Source organism: Pan troglodytes, chromosome 21, assembly GCF_028858775.2.
Source record: "Pan troglodytes isolate AG18354 chromosome 21, NHGRI_mPanTro3-v2.0_pri, whole genome shotgun sequence".
Classification (NCBI taxonomy): domain Eukaryota; kingdom Metazoa; phylum Chordata; class Mammalia; order Primates; family Hominidae; genus Pan; species Pan troglodytes.
The window spans coordinates 46,950,154-46,967,126 of NC_072419.2; the positions used below are offsets into that span (position 1 = coordinate 46,950,154).

General features: G+C 53.1%; 1 protein-coding gene across 1 annotated transcript; it reads right to left on the bottom strand.

Moving 5' to 3' along the window:
* Nucleotides 1-1,566: 1,566 nt before the first annotated feature.
* On the bottom strand, nt 1,567-5,081 carry MAFB (MAF bZIP transcription factor B). The gene has a single exon (XM_525325.9). It carries the CDS (start codon nt 4,572-4,574, stop codon nt 3,603-3,605), a length of 972 nt encoding a protein of 323 aa, XP_525325.3. The 5' UTR covers nt 4,575-5,081; the 3' UTR covers nt 1,567-3,602.
* Between the last annotated feature and the right edge of the window lie 11,892 nt (nt 5,082-16,973).

Below are 16,973 nucleotides of genomic sequence, written 5' to 3' on the forward strand. Positions count from 1 at the left end.
ATACATGTGTACATGTGAAAACATTCTGTGCAGGAGCATGTGTGTATGCAGTTACCCAACTCATCAAAGCCCCTTGCTCCTTCATTCATGCACGTGGGGGCAAAGGTACCACAGAGCCAGGCTCAGCTGCCCTCTCCTCCCAGATCACAGCCAAAGCCTTCCCCACCAGACACATCTTTCATCTTTCTGCCAGTGAAATCAACTGGGCCTTGGAATTAAATTCGAGCTAGAATTCCAAGCTTCTCTCCTATTGAACAACACCAACACACTATATAAATGTACATGAATGTTAATGTTATCTGTATCCTAAATTTTTAGGTCCCCTTCCTCTTCTCTAGACCTCAGCCATCACTACCTCCAGGCTTCCAGGGATCCAGGCCAAAATTCCCTGTTAGTTTCACTCTCCTTTTCCTTCTCCCAGCTCAGATTCCCAGCTGGGGCTCCACTTCATGGGTCTCCTATACCTCCCCATTTGGGTTCTGAAACTCCATGAGCCAGAGAACCCCAGGAACTAAACGCTAAGCCTCCTGGACTGCAGATAATGAGTCTAAGGAGACCGGAGCCCCTCGGAGCTAGCCATTGCCAAAGGATCACAAAAACTCTACAGGGGTTGGAGATCCTACTCCATGTCCCAGGGGTGTCTGAGGCCAACCCTGAGTTATAGACAGGACTCCAAGGAGGCTGAGAGGGGTTGGGGGTGACCTAGGTGGGCACCACTCTTCCAAGAATACGGAAAAGGAAATGTTCTAGGGCCACCTCCCAGTCGGGGATCTCCAGGCTGCAGCCGAAGCTGCTGCACTGGAGTGATGACACAAACCCCTCCAACACCCAATTCAAGGAGCCACTAAAATTCAGACTCGGCCACACAGTGCCCATCTGCAGAACTGAGGAATCCATGCCTCAGCGCCAGTGCACCCGAGGCATACTACCGTCAAAAACACAAGTCCGCACAGAGGGGCGTCCTGCCTGGAGGGTTTTGCACCCCAAGATCCAGTGCTGGGTTGTACCTGCTTCTATTAGCTTTGGGGTGAGGGAGATAGGCCCCATTCAGAGAAGGCATCTGGCTCTGGGCAGCTCCAGTTGCTCCCAGAGAGATGTGCTGGGTAAGAGAAAGGAGACTTGCACCCCAGGCAGGAAGGCAAGGGCCCGGGTCAGCTGGGCCAGAGCGCCAAAAAGACCCAGCTTCCCCATCAAGGTGGCAGCTCTTGGCTTCCTAGTCTCCATCAATCACTATTTCAGAGCAGACAGACTAGCAAGTCAGTTCTGGTGGCCAAGCCTGAAAGCACTGAAAAAGCGGCGTGTGCCCCATACCCAGGGACTCCAAGGCTGTTTGGACCTGCGCCCTCTCAGCTCATAATCCAGCTCTCTTGACCAGGGTCTGTACCTAGGGTGGGAAGCAGAGAACATATTTGAGGCTCATGTACACACACAGTCAGACACTCAAGGAAGGGATTTGCTAGGGCTTGGTTTGCTATTCCATTGGCCATGGGGTGAGAGTAACCCAAAGTTGGTGCGACTCTTGAGGAAGCAAGAGAAGAAAGTCAAAATCATGCGAACACAGAGTCCTCTAAATAAACACCATTTCCATGGTTTTAATAAGCAAAATAGGAAACCATTTTAATAACCAAAAAACAGAAACCAGTCTGAATAAAACTACAATAGACTAGGTTTTAATATTTTCATATCATAAGCAGGGTTTGAAATTGATCCCTTATTTTACATGAAATAAAAACAATTTCTGTTGCGGCAGGTTTGATTTCAACACAGTTGAATCTGTAAAAACCAAAGCTCGTTTCTGATGCAGGACAAATATCCACAATATTTAAAACTGCAAGCACCATGCGGTTCATACAATCTTGTTATTACTGTTAATTTATCAACTAATACAAACTCAAAAATGCATCCGGCCAGCAGCGCCAGCAATTTCAAATGGGAACTTAAAAATACACTTTTATTTTGGTATTTTTGTCAGTGCAACTTAAATCCTTTTACTGACCTGCAGAAAAAAAAAAGTAATAATAAAGAAAAACACCCATATCTTCCCTATAACTACTATACAACTGAAGAATTGAAGGGGGGGGGACACCACCAAGAACTCTTCCTACTATCTCAAAAGCAGGGAAAGAAACACAATGCATTGGTCTAAAGAACGCACTTGAAAGTTGCAAAATTACTTGCCAATGTTTGGGTTTCTGGTACATTCTGAGCATAGCAGTTGGTTCAGTGCAGTGTCTGCTCACCAGTGCACTGCCAGGGTCAGGGATGGCTAAGCCTCTCACCCTAGGAGCGCTGTGGCTCCTACAATTAGCGCAGGCCCAGACGGTTCAGAAGGGACCTCAGGGTGATTCTGGTTACAATAAAAAGCAGAGGGGAGGATCTGTTTTCCTTTCCTTTCCTTTCTTATTAAGGGTATCAATTTGACCATAAGACAAGGCTGGAGTCCAGTACACTCCTCTGGGGTGCGGAGCTTGGCAGCTTCCCTGCCCTGCCCTGCCCTTGTACTGGGACCTCTCGGTTCTCTCTCTCAGCACCAACAAGGTTGAAAACTAAAGCGGGAGAGGAAAAAGAGGACCGAATGGGGATAAGGGAAGGAAAGAAAACATGCAACTTCCAAGTGTGCCCCAAGACAAAGTTGTTTTCTGATGCAAAATGCCCGGAACTTTTTCTTTTTTTTTTTCTTTTTAACTTACAAACAAAAATACCGTAATAATAAACCCAGACAAAGACCCTCAGCTTGCTGCCACGTTCTCTATGCGGTTTGGCGGGGCGGGTATTTACAAGCCTACAGCTGGGACTGAAACCCCGCACGCAGCCGCCGGAGTTTCCAAACTGCGATCCCTTCTCACCCAAAGAAACAAGGGGAGTATGATCCATGATCAACAACATGCTAAAGTTAAACAAGAAAATGGTACAAAATAGAAATTATTACCATACATGTCCAGCATGCAGGATTAATATTTTTAATGCAGATTTTTTGTATTTTTCTATATAATCGAGCAGGCAATAAAACTGATGAGATTTGGGCGCCGAGCGTCCTAACTGAGGCCCGTGTCTCAGGGCTGAGAGCCAGTGTTCTCCGAACTCTGACAGACGGGTCCGTCTGTCCTTCCTTCTTTCGCTCAGCCTCGCCTCTCGCCTGCCGGGATGCCAGAGTCCCTCTCCTTTCCTCGTTGCTCTCTTCCTGGCGCGGACTACTCTCCGGGCAGCAAAGCAGCTGTCCCGGCTTAACGCGCAAAGTTCAGAAAGCCAGGAGTCTCCAGATGGCCTTGGTGACTTCTCGGGACTATGCCTCGCCGCCCTCCAGCCAGGAGAGAAGTTACTCCGGGACCTCCCACCCTCTCGTCTCTCTCTCCGGCTCTGCTCGAGTCTAGGAGGCGGCGCTGGCGTGCGCTACTCTCGCCTTAGCCAAGGTCCCCTGCCCGCCCGCGCACCCGCCCGTCGCCCGTCGCCCGCGGCCCGCGCGCCCTTCCTCCCTCTCGCTCAAGTCAAACAGGTCAAGGCTGGGGCCGCGGCAGGGACAGGGTCCGGGGTAGTCTGGGACTAGGGACATGGGACAGGGAGTCCGGGCCGGGGCAAGGGCGGGGGCCAGGACCGGCCACGACTCACAGAAAGAACTCGGGAGAGGAGGGGCTGTCGCTGGTGGAGCCCGCCTCCCTGAAGCCGGAGTTGGCGAGTTTCTCGCACTTGACCTTGTAGGCGTCTCTCTCGCGGGCCAGCCGGGACACCTCCTGCTTAAGCTGCTCCACCTGCTGAATGAGCTGCGTCTTCTCATTCTCCAGGTGGTGCTTCTGCTGGACGCGTTTATACCTGCAAGACTGGGCGTAGCCCCGGTTCTTCAGGGTCCGCCGCTTCTGCTTCAGGCGGATCACCTCGTCCTTGGTGAAGCCCCGCAGGTGGCGGTTCAGCTCGCGCACGGACATGGACACGAGCTGGTCGTCGGAGAAGCGGTCCTCCACGCTGCCGTTGCCGCCCGCCGCCGTCGCCGCGGCCGTCGCGTGCGGCCCGGGCCCGGGGTGGCTAGTGGGCAGCTGTTGCGCCGGGCTAGCGGCGCTGGACGGCGGCGGCGACGCTTGGTGATGATGGTGATGGTGCGGGTGAGCGTGCGGGCCCAGCTCGTCGTGGGCCACGCCGGCGCCCGGGTACGCGTGGTGCGGGTGAGGGTGGTGGTGATGGTGGTGGTGGTGAGCGCCGCGAAAGCTGTCGAAGCTTTGCAGCGGCTGTGGCACTGGGTGCGAGCCGATGAGCGCTTCCACCGCGTCCTCGGGCGTCAGGTTGAGCGCCTCGGGGTTCATCTGCTGGTAGTTGCTCGCCATCCAGTACAGATCCTCGAGGTGTGTCTTCTGTTCGGTCGGGCTGAAGCTGGGCGACGAGGGCACGGAGCTACACGGAGTGCTGAGCGGTGTGGAGGACACCGAGCCGGCTGGCTGCAGGCGTGTGCAGGGCCTGCCCGGACGCTCCGCGCGCCCCAGTGGCTCCTTCTTCACGTCGAACTTGAGCAGGTCGAAGTCGTTGACATACTCCATGGCCAGCGGGCTGGTGGGCAGCTCTGGCCCCATGCTCAGCTCCGCGGCCATCGCTGAAGCGAGGCGCAGCCGCCGCTGCCGCCCGGGAAACTTTGCGGCCGGCCGGAGCGCGCCGAGCCAAGCGCGGGGGCGAAGAGCGGAGAGCCGGGGAGGCGGGGAGCGAGGGCGCAGCGGGCCGGGGCCGCCGGCCAAGCCTTTGTCTGGGGACGCGGCGGCGCGCCGGAGAGTCCCGAGGCTGCCTGCACCGCCCCAGAGCTCTGGGCTGTGCCCGCGCAGGGACCGGGCTGGGTAGAGTCGGGCGGGGTGGAGAGGCCAGCTGAGCGCGCGGTGGGGCTGAGGGGAGGCGTGGGGCGAGTGCCCGTTGCTCGCTCTCTAGCTCTCTTGCTCTTACGCTTTCTCGCTCGCAGCCGCTCGCAGCTCGGCGGTGCAGCTGTGCTGGATCCGGCGGCGCCGCAGCCTTTTATCGCCTCCTGATGTCACTGGGGTGCGGGGGCCCGGGCGGCCCGGTGCGCGGGCCAATAGCTGCACGGCCTCCGCGGCCCAGCGGCGCAGGGCGGGGCGCGCCTGACAGCTCCCCCGCCCCCCGCGTCAGCTGACTGGCGGCCCGAGCGGCCCCGGAGCGGCGGAGGCCTGGCGGAGCGCTGGAGCGGAGTGGGACGGCCAGCCTGGGCCCACCCCCCTACCCTGCAGGTCCCGGCCCACGCACGCTCGCCTGGAGTGCGCGCCCCACCTCTAGGCCAAATCACCGCTTTCCCCTCCTCGCGCACTCTCCTCCCTCAGTTCCCTTTGCACCCCACCCCCATCCCGTGTCACCCCCAAGGAGGCTCAGAATGAGCGCCGGGACAACGCCTCCTGGGCCCTTTGTTCCCAAGCGGCCCCCGCCCAGTGGACGACGCTCTGTGTGTCCTCGCGGCTTCTGGCCGTGTGTGTCGTGCGTTCCTGTTTCTGGAGATCTGCGCGTATTTGTATGTTGGGGAGGGCGGGCTCGAGGCTCCGAGAGTTGTGTTCAGACCCAACTCTTAACCTCAGGGGACCTTTCTCAGGCCAAGCGAGGGCCGTGCCCCTCCTGGCGGGTGCAGTGGCAGAGCCCTGAGGTTCGACTCCACTGGCCCCGCCGCTCCCCGCGTTCACCCCACCGCACAATGTTCACAGTGAAGGCGACGGGAAAAGAAGCAGCCCAAAGGCTCTGAATTCCTCTTCCCCGCCACACACACGGAATCCTGAGCGCCCGGAGCCTCGGGGCCGAGGCCGGCCCGGGACGGTGCTCCGAGTGGCTCTCCACTGCTGGGGAGCCGGCCCTGTTTTTGTTTGAACGTTTTGTAACGATTAAGCAGATCCCGGCTTCAGCCCGCCGCGGAGAGGCTCAAACAGGCATAAAGTGCGACCCCAAGTGGCCACTGTGCGCAAAGGCGCCGCGACCGCCCGGCCCACGGCCGGAAGGCTTGGACGGCGCCTTGTACCCAGCCAGGTCTCCCCTACCTGGCCCAACCCAAGCCAGCCCAGAACGCATACTGTGTGTGCACCAGAGCCCAGGACAGGTTCCCCTCGAGCGATGTAGAGGTCCTCGGGTCCCGTCTTCGTACTCAGCCGCGAGCCTCGAGCCGCGAGCTCCGCTCTGGTCGCCCCTGTTGAAATTCCGTGCCCCAGCGTTCGGGGGTGCCCGTCGGCTGCTCCCTGGGCCGGAAGGTCCTGGGCGGAGGAAGGCCGGTAGCCAAAAGTGGAAGCGCCACAGTGAAGCGGCCCAGGGCTACCTGGTGAGAAACCTCCCCGGAGGGCAGACGGGGAGACCGAAGCACACCGCACTAGGCATCCAGACTGGGCTTGGGAGCCGCGCACCCTCCCTACCCAGATCCAGGATGGCTAGAATTAACGGGTTCTTTCTGAGACCTCGGCTCAGGCGCCGAAACCGGATAGATCGCGAATTCGCTGGACCCGGAGACCCGACCCGCCTCCCGCGTCACCTTCTTCTTTCCAGCTTTGGGCGCGCGCAGCGAAAGGCAGGAGAGGCGCGCACTGGGTGAGTGAGTCCCGGCCGCTGTCTGCGCTGGACCAGCCCGACTGACCTCGCGCGTAGGGGTCGCGTGAGCCACACCAGTGCAGACGCGCCTAGATTATTTTTAAATGTTAGAAGGTAAAATATTTGTCTCCAATTAATCTGAAAACTCTCTATTCTCTTGCGCCCTCGGAGAGGCTGGGGTACGGCGTGGTATTGGTCCGCCTATTTTTAATAAAATGAGTGTATTTTAACTAAAACTTAACTCAATCTTGTGGGGTGGCAACTTAAATGCTGGAAGAGCGCGTCTACAACCCTCTTCGAGAAGCGTGTTCTCCGCAGAAATGAGTCGGCCGCCTGGAGAGAGAGCCTGGGCGGTGCCGCTGCGCAGCCCCTGCCAGAAGCTGGGGGTTGGGGACTCGCACCTTGTAAATGTCCTCGTCTTGTTTGAACGCAGTGAGAGAACACTCGTTTCCAGATCACTCGGGACCGGGTGTCTCGGATCTGTGCAGACTATGTATGGCTCCGGCCTCAGGCGGCCAGGGCGGGACAAGCACGCCTGACTCCCTTGGTCCCGACTGGACTAGAGCTGGTAGCACCCTCCCTCAGGGTCCTAAGAGACCTGTGGCTCCCAGAGTGTTTCTGCCACTGTGGACTTCTGCGCGAGCACCAAGATGGACAGGCCAAGCTGTGACCCACTCCACCCCCGCCCGTACGTCCCCTCGGCTCTGCCTGACACTGGCCGTCGAAGACTTCCGTGGCCCATTGAGGCCCTGGGGATTCCTGAGGCCCCAGGTCTGCAGTTCCGAACCTCCTCTTCTCCTGCGGGCGGCCTGCCTCCGACTCAGGGTCTCTTGGACTCGGGCTTTGTCTGGGCAACCGCGCTCCTCTTTGTCCCTGTGCCTCTGTCTCTGTTGTGGTCACTCCCTTCGCCTGGGCTTTGACTGAGGTATCTCTGTCCATCCCCAGGCTCACTTCCCCACCCAAATCCGTTTCTCTGCCCCTCTCCCAGCTTAGCCACTCCCTCCTCTGCACACCCCCCAACCTACCCCACCAAAAAAAAAATGTTGGAAACAGCCCTACCCCTGCCAGTCTGTGGGTGAATGACGGAGACATGCAGGTGGCCGAGGAGTTAAGGCCGCTGCTGCGCAGCCGGCCCCACTTCGTGGCCTGGCCTCCCCCACCCCGGTTACTGCTGCGCTGACTTGGAGCCCCAGGCCCTATGGCCTCCAACTCCCGACTGCTGTCGCGGGATGCCGCTTCTCATCTCTGGGGTCTCTGGATCAGCATGCCAGGCTCGGCTCCCCGTCATGGATACACAGCAGTACCCGCAGTCTTCACCCTATCCCTAAAACGTAAGCAGGGTTGAGGTGAGGAGGGTGAGGGGTTGCTGCTGTATACCTATTGACTGGGAGTCCGACACGCTGAAAGAAAAAAAGTAAAAGAAGGGACGGTGGAAGAAGTGAAGAGTCGAGGAGAAGTAAAGGGAGGCCAGGAGACACGCGAGCAGTGCACGGAGTCCCAAGGCATACTGAAGGAAAGTCGGGGATTTTGCGGCAGCCACAGCCCCTCTAGTGAACAGCTTGTTGCCAAAACTCCCATTTAAGGTGTTTATCCAAGAGTGACCTCCTGTCTACCCACGCCAGGTTGGGCCAGAGGCTATGCCTCTGGGACGCACCGCCTCGGGATTCTTTAGCTACAAATGGTGATGGAGGAAGCTCTGCAGGGTCCGAGCCGCTGCAGAGCCTTGGAGCATTCGGGGTAGGAGTAAGAGAAGAGGTTATTCCCTAAGGGAGCGTGGAGCCCACAGCCAGCCGCCAGGTGTGAGGTTTGCCGCGCTGCCCTCGTTGGCCCCCACTCAGCCGAGGGAATAACTCCAGAGAGGCCCGGCGGCGTGTCCTCCCGTGCGCCTGCAAACCAGAGCGGCACTCCTGGCATCCTCATTCAGCCCGAAGGTGCGCCGTTCACCTTCGGCGTTATTTCCCTGAGGGTTGCCGGTGGTTGGTGAGCGAGAAGGCGTCTCTGTGCACGCATGGGTGCTGTTGGAGGCGTGCGGGAGGGGTGTGTTCGTGCGTGTGCTGTTTCCGCGCGCGTGTGTGTTGGTGGAGAGGCGCAGCAGCACGCGGGATGCGGGAGCGGGAAACTTCCAGCTTCAAAGCTCGGTGGGCTCCGGATCGTACTATGCGGAGTCGCTAAGCAGAGGCCAGTGGTCTCAAGGGCCTCAGAGGCAAGTTCTGCCAGGGAGGGTCCTGAATCAGGGGACCCCCCACTCCCGCCCGCCGCAGGAGCTTGACTTCTGCCTTTGCATCACCCAGATGTAGTGTCACCTGTCTTTTCCAAGGAGCCCTCAGGTCTCTGCCACCTTTTGTGAGGCTCAGTGGAAAAGTATTATGTTGCTCCCATTCCGTGGGAAGCTTGACTTCTGCCTTTGCATCACCCAGATGTAGTGTCACCTGTCTTTTCCAAGGAGCCCTCAGGTCTCTGCCACCTTTTGTGAGGCTCAGTGGAAAAGTATTATGTTGCTCCCATTCCGTGGGATTCTCCCAAAGTCTATGGGACCCAAAAAGAGACAGGAGGGTTTTCTGGGGGATTTTTGTTTCTGTTTTTTGCCCTTCCTCTTCCTTTTCCTCTTCCCAAAGGCAGCTATCACTTCCACTTTCCCTTGCCCCATACAACCGCTGTCAGATTCCAACCCAGTGCTTCTAAAAAGGTATTCTTGGGTTTCTAGGTCCTGGTGGTCTTTAGGCAACCAAAAGATTCAGAGGGTCCCAGTAGGGAGCCAGAGTTACACTGACCGTGAAGACCCTGGCTGTCTCTCCTGGGGACCAGGGACAACACCCCAATACATGCAGAAATGTGCACGCGAGCACACACACACACACACACTTAGGGGTAGGAAATTATTATTAAAACTATTTCACTGTTTTTTTTTTACTGTGTTCTAATGTGACCAATAAATAATTTTAAATTACACGTGTGCCTCACATTCTATTTCTGATGGACAAGCCTGCATTAGATAACCACTGGGCAGTATTGCTTCCAACACAGATGGGATATTTGATAATAGTCACTCTCATTTGTACAGGGAGTTGCAAAGCCTTTTGTCATTCACCTTTTTGTGTTGTTGTTGTTGTTGTTGTTGTTGTTGTTGTTGGTTTGTTTTATTTTATTTTTTGAGATGGAGTCTCACTCTGTTGCCCAGGCTGGAGCCTGGAGTGCAGTGGCGTAATCTCGGCTCACTGCAACCTCCACCTCCTGGGTTCAATCGATTCTCCTGCCTCAGCCTCCCAAGTAGCTGAGATTAAAGGCACACACCACCACATTCAGCTAATTTTTGTATTTTTAGTAGAGACGGGGTTTCACCATGTTGGCCAGGCTGGTCTCCAACTCCTGACCTCAGATGGTCCGCCCACCTCAGCCTCCATCATTCACCTTTTCACTCAACTCTTACAACTCTGTGAAGTAGTAACTATTATTATCCCTATTTTACAGAGATAGGTAAGCAGGGAGATAAGTGGGTGGATGCAGATATATCACAGTGTCTTAAGAGCATTTTGCATTTCAACTCATTCAGTCCTCACAACTGCCCTATGAGATGAGTAGGATTATCTCCATCTCACACAAAGAATGAGGCTCGAGAGGCCAAATGTTTTCTTTACAGTTATACAGCAGTGATGAGCTGGAACTTCTGGTCCCAAGTCCAGTGCTCTGAATACTATGAAGCGTGTGGTTTCTGTGTCAACTGAATAGCATCCTGGGGATTCTGGTGTCAGTACAGTGCTTCTCCACCTGTTCTCTGGGTCAGGATTTTCAGCTGCCACAAGATTAGTGACTGTTCAGTTCACAGCTGAACCTTTACCAAGTGTCAAGTCCCTGCCAATAATTTGATTATGAGGACAGTGTTTAATGTGCCTTCTTGTCAGTGGCAGTCAAACTTCTCTTTCCGTTTTCTCTTCCTTGACTGTGTGGGGCTGGAGAGAAACCAAGGCAGGGGTACCAGCCAAAGGAGAACAATTTTGCAGAGTCCTCTCATCCTGTCCTTTACCCTTGGCGTCAGCCTGGCCTCTGATCCTTGGTCCTGCCTCTGGTCTGAGTTTGACCTTCAGTCCGTATTCATAAATCCCTAAATATTAAAGGAAAGAGACAGAGAAAAAGAGAGGGGAGAGATGATTCAGTGCTGATGAGAAGCTCACTGCTACTCAAAGCCACTGTGCAGTGAATGATAACCAGGACAGTTCCCTTCCCACTACACCTCCCCCACCCATGACCCCAGAGCCAGTGTCAGGAATTCTGAAACCTCATTATTGCTCCCCAGGGCTGAGGCCCTCACCTCCCATAGTCTAACTATCGCCTCTCTATCCTTCCACCAGAGAGATCCACCAGATCTCTCTGGTTCTTCATCTGGTACCTTAACCTTCATCCAAGCCACCCTTATCTTTTCCTTAAAGGATTGCAGAGGCTTTGGCTGTAGACTTTCTCCTTCTCCACAGGGCAGTAGAAATAGTTTTTATATGAATCTGATAATTCCCCCTCTCCCACCCCCTGGCTTAAATACAAATCACTTTAACACTTGGAAAAAGAACCAAATTCCTTGGCATAGCCTTTAGGCCATGGATGGTCCACCCTTGTTACCCTCTCCCACCTCATCTTGCTGCATCCCCCATCACAATGCTCCAGGCACACTGATTTATTTAAGTTCTTCCACAGCCCAAGCTGTGTTCTGCCACAGGACCTTTGAATATGCCATTCCCCTGCTTACAATGAGTCAATCTCTTGTTTCTGAGGAACTTAGAAGACATGTTTTATGGATCTTCCCAGGCCTTGGAGGGACTTGGGTGTACCTAGGCATGGGAGTGGGGTGAAAAGCCTATTAGCAAGGACAAGGTCCTGGTCATTCTAGGGAAATCCTACACACTGGAGTCATAGGGCAAAGCTTGTACCTCCATCCCATCTTTCTTCAACCTGGATCAGGGTAGACCTCAGGTTTGGGAGAAGCCTTAGGAAATAACACAGGGACATTCAAGGAAATGATATAGTCAGCTAGTCCAAATGTTTTACACTTGAGAAAATGGGTTACAAACACAAATTCGTGAGCCACAGTCTGATTTTATAGGTCTGAGTAGAGCCCAAGAATTTGCATTTTAATAAGTTCTCTGGGTAATTCCGATGCCTGGAGTTCAAGAAACACACTCTGAGAAACTAGATGGAATTTGATCATGAGCTCCAGAGGAAGTCTCCAGGAGGTGGAGTTGTCTCTGTGTCCTCAGTAGCCAGTGCAATGCCCATACCAGGAGGAACTCAATTACACGTGTGGAATAAATGAATGAATAAATGAAATTAATAACTAGGCAAAGGCTGATCTTCTTTACAGTGTGAGGTCTGTGAATTGTCAGGCCTTTTCTGCACACCCTCCAGCCCCCTCCTCTCCCTCAGTTAGCAGTCATTCCTGAACCAATCCTTCCTTCTTCCTCCTGAGGCCAAGGACTAACTCAAGAAATCTGCATGATTTGAGTTATCCCACCCCATGGGCCTCCCTGCTTTCGCTTTCTTCCTCCTTTGTCTGGATGCTCTTCAAGGGCCCAGAATTCCAGCTTCTCACTACATGCTCATCACCACATGGAGAGCAAACTTCTCAGGTACAGGGGAAGTAGATGGCACCCTCCCACTGCCCTGGGACCTGCTGCCTGGGAGTGGTGGAGGAAATAAGGCTGATTGGCTGTGTCAAAGCCCAGTCTCCATTCAGCCAGGAGCTGCTGTGGTCATTCAATCTCTCTTTAAAACAAATTACAGAAGATCACATTCTCATTGTGAAAAAATGCAGCAATGTAATTTTAACATCTATGTCTAGAGCTACAGCTTGCTTTTGATTTTTACTCAGCAAATGCTTGGTCAATACATGGAAATCTACTTCTTTTTAACTAATGCATAGCATTCTATCCAATGGATGCCCTATAGTTTTTTATCCAGGCCATATTGATGGACATTTAAGCAATTTCAAATCTTTTACTATTGCAAACAATGCTGCAACTCAGCTTTTTACATGCACCTTTCTGCACATGGGCAAACATTCCTCTAGAAAGCAAGAAATAAAATTGCTGGGTTGAAAGATGTATGCATTTTCAGTGTTAATAATGTCAAATTAGCCTCTAACAAGATGGTGCCTATTTCATTTACTATCAGAAATGGAAAATCTGTTTCCCCATAGCCACACCAACAATGAATTTCATCAAGGTTTTTCATTTTTGTTTCAGTTTTACAACCAGTGCTGGGAGATGAGGGTTCAGGGATGAATATGGCTTCTTTCCTCTCCTCCAAGACAGTGCAAACCTTGCCATTGTGACATGAAAGGTGTTGTGATGGCAGTATGTCCACAGTACTGCTGGATTCCAAGTAAATGATCCCTGGTTCTATTAGAAGAAATGGGGAGGGTGGCAGAAAATGCTCCAGAGAAAAGGTGACACTTGGTTAAGGCTTTGGAGGCTGAGCAGAAATTTGCCAAACACAGAAATGCAGGAAGAGCTGGTGGTAGGACTAGTCCAAGCAAAGGCATGGAGCAAAGGTACTGCCTCGTGCCCTTGGGGAGCTATTTCAGGGAGGCTGGAAACAGAGATGAAAGCTTCTGCAGGAGCCAACACTCGAAGGACCTTGAATGCCATGTCAAAGGGTCAGAGTTCTGCCCTGAGGGCTAGAAGGTCATCTCCACATGGGAAGGCATCTTTTTTATTGGACTGTCAGGCATATAGGCACATAGTAGGTGCTCGGTAAACATGTATGGAAATAAAAAGGAGAATTTCAAAGGTATTTAAGCAACATGCTTAATTATCTTTCATCCCTCATGGAGACAAGGTGCATTCCATGCCAGGGACGGAGATCCAGGCTTCATTCTGGACACTGGAGAGGTGGCACAGACACACTCAGCTCAGGAATTCTTTCCTGGGTTGCAGCCCCCCTCCCGGCCCTGTGCCAGGTCCCTTTCACCTCTGCCCGTTAGAGATTGCTTTTGGTTGCTGTGTTGACAACCCCTGTTTCTGTGTTCAGAGCGGCTGTTCAGTGCCATTTCCTGATTTAATATCAGCGCCAGCATACAGCAAGGATGCACAGTTAGCAGTTTTTGCTCCAAGTATTTTTCAAGTTCCCTTTTGATGTAAGGGTTGGGTTTGCAGCTTCCCTGATCTCACAGAGCAGGGAGGGAGAGACTGGGGGAAGGAACTGGGAGCCAGAGGTGGGAGAAGACGACCCTGAGAAGATTCATCTAGTCCAGCTGAGCTGAGAGACTCCAAGCTCCCTCTGCAAGGGGATGGCAGAGGGATCAGCTAAGACACGGCAGGCTGAAGGGTTTCCTGGAAGGTGTGGCCTCTGAAGCAAGGCTGCTGTTACCCTTCTGTGTGGGCATAAAGATGTACACGTGTCTGTGAATATATGTCTCTGTCACAAAAACAAAGGGTTAAAAAGGTTAAATGATCTAACATTATGCAATTCAAAGCACGAGGAAATGAAAACAAAATTGGTCCAAAGCAAAACTTAAGGTTGGTACAGGTCCCAGTAGTGCTCAGTTTTTCAGGGTTTGGGGTTGTTTGTTTGTTTGTTTGTTTGTTTGTTTGTTTTTGACTGAGCATCTACTATGCCCAAGGACTTCCTCAGGGCTGAGTGCTCATCCTCTTCTGATGGAAACAGATCTTTTTCACTACATTATGGCCAATGCAACAAGAGAGCATGCTCGGGGACTGTGCGCACTCAGGAACACACACCCACATTTGAGGGCAGGACACAAAAAGAGACTGGGCACTTCTTCACCAGAGTCCTTGAAGGCCTGCACCCCCCCACCTATAGACACCTCTGTGACCTGCTGCTGGGGCTCCATTCTACCTCTTCTACCACCCACCTGTTGGACTCTTCTCCAAGACCTTCTATGTCATTTGGGGCCTTCTGAGAAGCAGAAGCCAAAACAGGATTCTATGTGTAAGAGATTGATTGGGGGACACGCCTGTGAAGTATAAAGGAAGAAAGGGCAAGAGGAGGCAGGGAGAGCCTTCAGACCGTGATGTTGGTCTCGCCCCTGTGAAAGGAGAGGGGGAAGGAAGGAGGATGTGGAAGGAAGAGTCTTAGACTGCAGCACTGCTCTAGGAAAGTTGCAACCAGGATCATGCCACCCAGTCATGGCAGACTTCCCCAGGTAATGAAATTAGCCAAGCAAACATCTTATTGTGTGTTTTCTACATGTGAGGGACTGGATTATATTTAGATTGCATCATCTCACTTAGTCCTTCACAATAACCTTAACAGACAGGTACTATCTTCATTATTACCCCATTTTGTAGGCTGAGGCTTAAATAAATTAAGTCCCTTGCCAGAGGCCACAAGTTACAAGTGACAGAGGAAAGATTCAAAGGCTGTTTGACTCTAACTATTGCTCTGGACTGCTGTGGCCAGGAGGAGGCTTGGAAAGGGTAAGTGGGAGGATCATTTCTCTCTTTGCACCCATCTCTCCTGCTTATGGGCCCTGGGATGTGTTTCAGCACAACCCCCAAGAAGGCTTTTCTGGTCTCATCAGGGCTGATGCCAGCTCATTCCAGGCTGGTCTGCCAGTCAGCCCCAAGCAGATGGCCCAGAATGCTCACCTGAAATAGGCACTCTCCAGCAGCCACACATGTGCTTTTCTCTTGGGCATTACCTCCTCCAGGAAGCCTTCCTGCTGGCTGGCCCGTGTTTCCATAGCACCTTATATAGACACTTTGCCCAGAGCATCTGTTATATCTGTGTCCACCACCAAACTCAGCCTCTCTAGGACCAAAACTAGGTCTGAGTCATGTCAGCACCCAGCACGGGAGGGCATAGCACTGGAGAGACAGCAATATATGCACCTGGTGCTTGGACAAAGGAACGTGTCCCAGGCGCATCAAGAAGACACCCTTAGAGAGCATGGGTTGTTGTCATGAAAGCCATTGCTTTAGCCTTCAGATGTGCAGCCTGCACTCCCTGGCTTGGTTGCCAGGGGACTCACTAACCCCCAGGCAATGTTAACAATTGAGCTTCTCGCTTCTCTGCAGCAGATAACACCTCCCACCCTCACCTCAACTTCTCTTGGGGGCCAGGCCCAGGCTTATACCCTTGCTTCCCAAAGCCTCAGCATCTGCTTGGCTGCCAGTGGCACAGTGGGTAGCCCCAGCCAAGGAGGAGAGTTATTTTTATTTATTTCTTCTTAATCATGAACTTAATTTAGCTGCTAATCAGGTTACCATGGTGACTTGCACTGGATTTATAGCAGTTTCCTAAAGTGCCTTTTTCACACTCTTTTGGTAAATGAATAAAATTTGGGTGATGCACAAAGCGCATAAATATTGGGTGTCCTAGAAAAAGGTCAGATGCATCCGTTTTGTATTTGCCTTTTGCCCTGACTAATCAGGCATAAGAGAGCCATGACTATGAAAAGATTCCAGGTTCCTCTCCTCTGCCCTCCCTTTAAAACCTTCAATGGATCCCTACTGCCACCAGGTAAAGTCTGAGATTTTTGCAGTGTTTTCAAGGCCTGCCCCTCTATCCTCCCTTCACTAACACTCTACCTTCCAGTTCTCCTGTGCTGTTTCTTGCAAGCTTGTGCTTCTCTGCTTTTGTTTGTGCTGTGCCCTGATCTGGAAAGCCCTTCCCGGACAGCAGGAAAGCCCTCAGTCTTCTGAGCTCTCCAGAAGGGTTAATTCCTCTCTCCTCTGTTCTGGGAATGATGGTAGCCTGGCTTGTCTGAGAAAGGTTTTCCCCCTTGAGACCACTCCCATCCCTATGTGCTATTTTAGAAAACCTTTGAGCACTCTTACTGTCTCCACTATTGCTTGGACAGGGGTTGGGGGCTATAGTGCTGGCCAGCCCAGGAGAGTGGGGCAGGGAAGCAGCAAGGAGATGAAATGAGCAGTCGGCATTTTGACAGCTTTCCGTATTTCACTGTGTGGGAACCTCACCTCGTATTCTACCCCAGTGTTTGGGAAGAGAGGGATCATCCCAGGGGCTCAGAAGAACTTCTGCCTTAGGCCTTCTGCAAGCTCCCCCACCCCACCCCTTGTGGCTCCCAGAAGGGAGAGTGTCTCCAAGCTGGAGACCATAGTTTCCAGGTTTCCCTTGAGGACCTTGGGGCCGGCTGCCAATCAGTCTTGGGATCAGCCACAATCCATTAGCGAATGCCCAGGGCTCAAGGCGCCAACAGAGCCACCAGGCGTCGGCGCCAGATCCTACTCAGGGAACCCAAAGCCACCTTCAATTATTGTCTTGGACTTTGTAATCAGACAAGCTGGGCCCACAGACCATAGGCTGTTTTCCTAGGCTCAGAAACCCCTCCAGCCCCAGTTCTGGCACCCTGAGCTCACCAGGTACTCTCCAGGCCAGGATGTACATGCAACCCAACAAGAGACCACTCTCTGAACCTCCTGGGTCACAAAAGGAACCACCTGACTCCTTTGCAGCAGCCCACG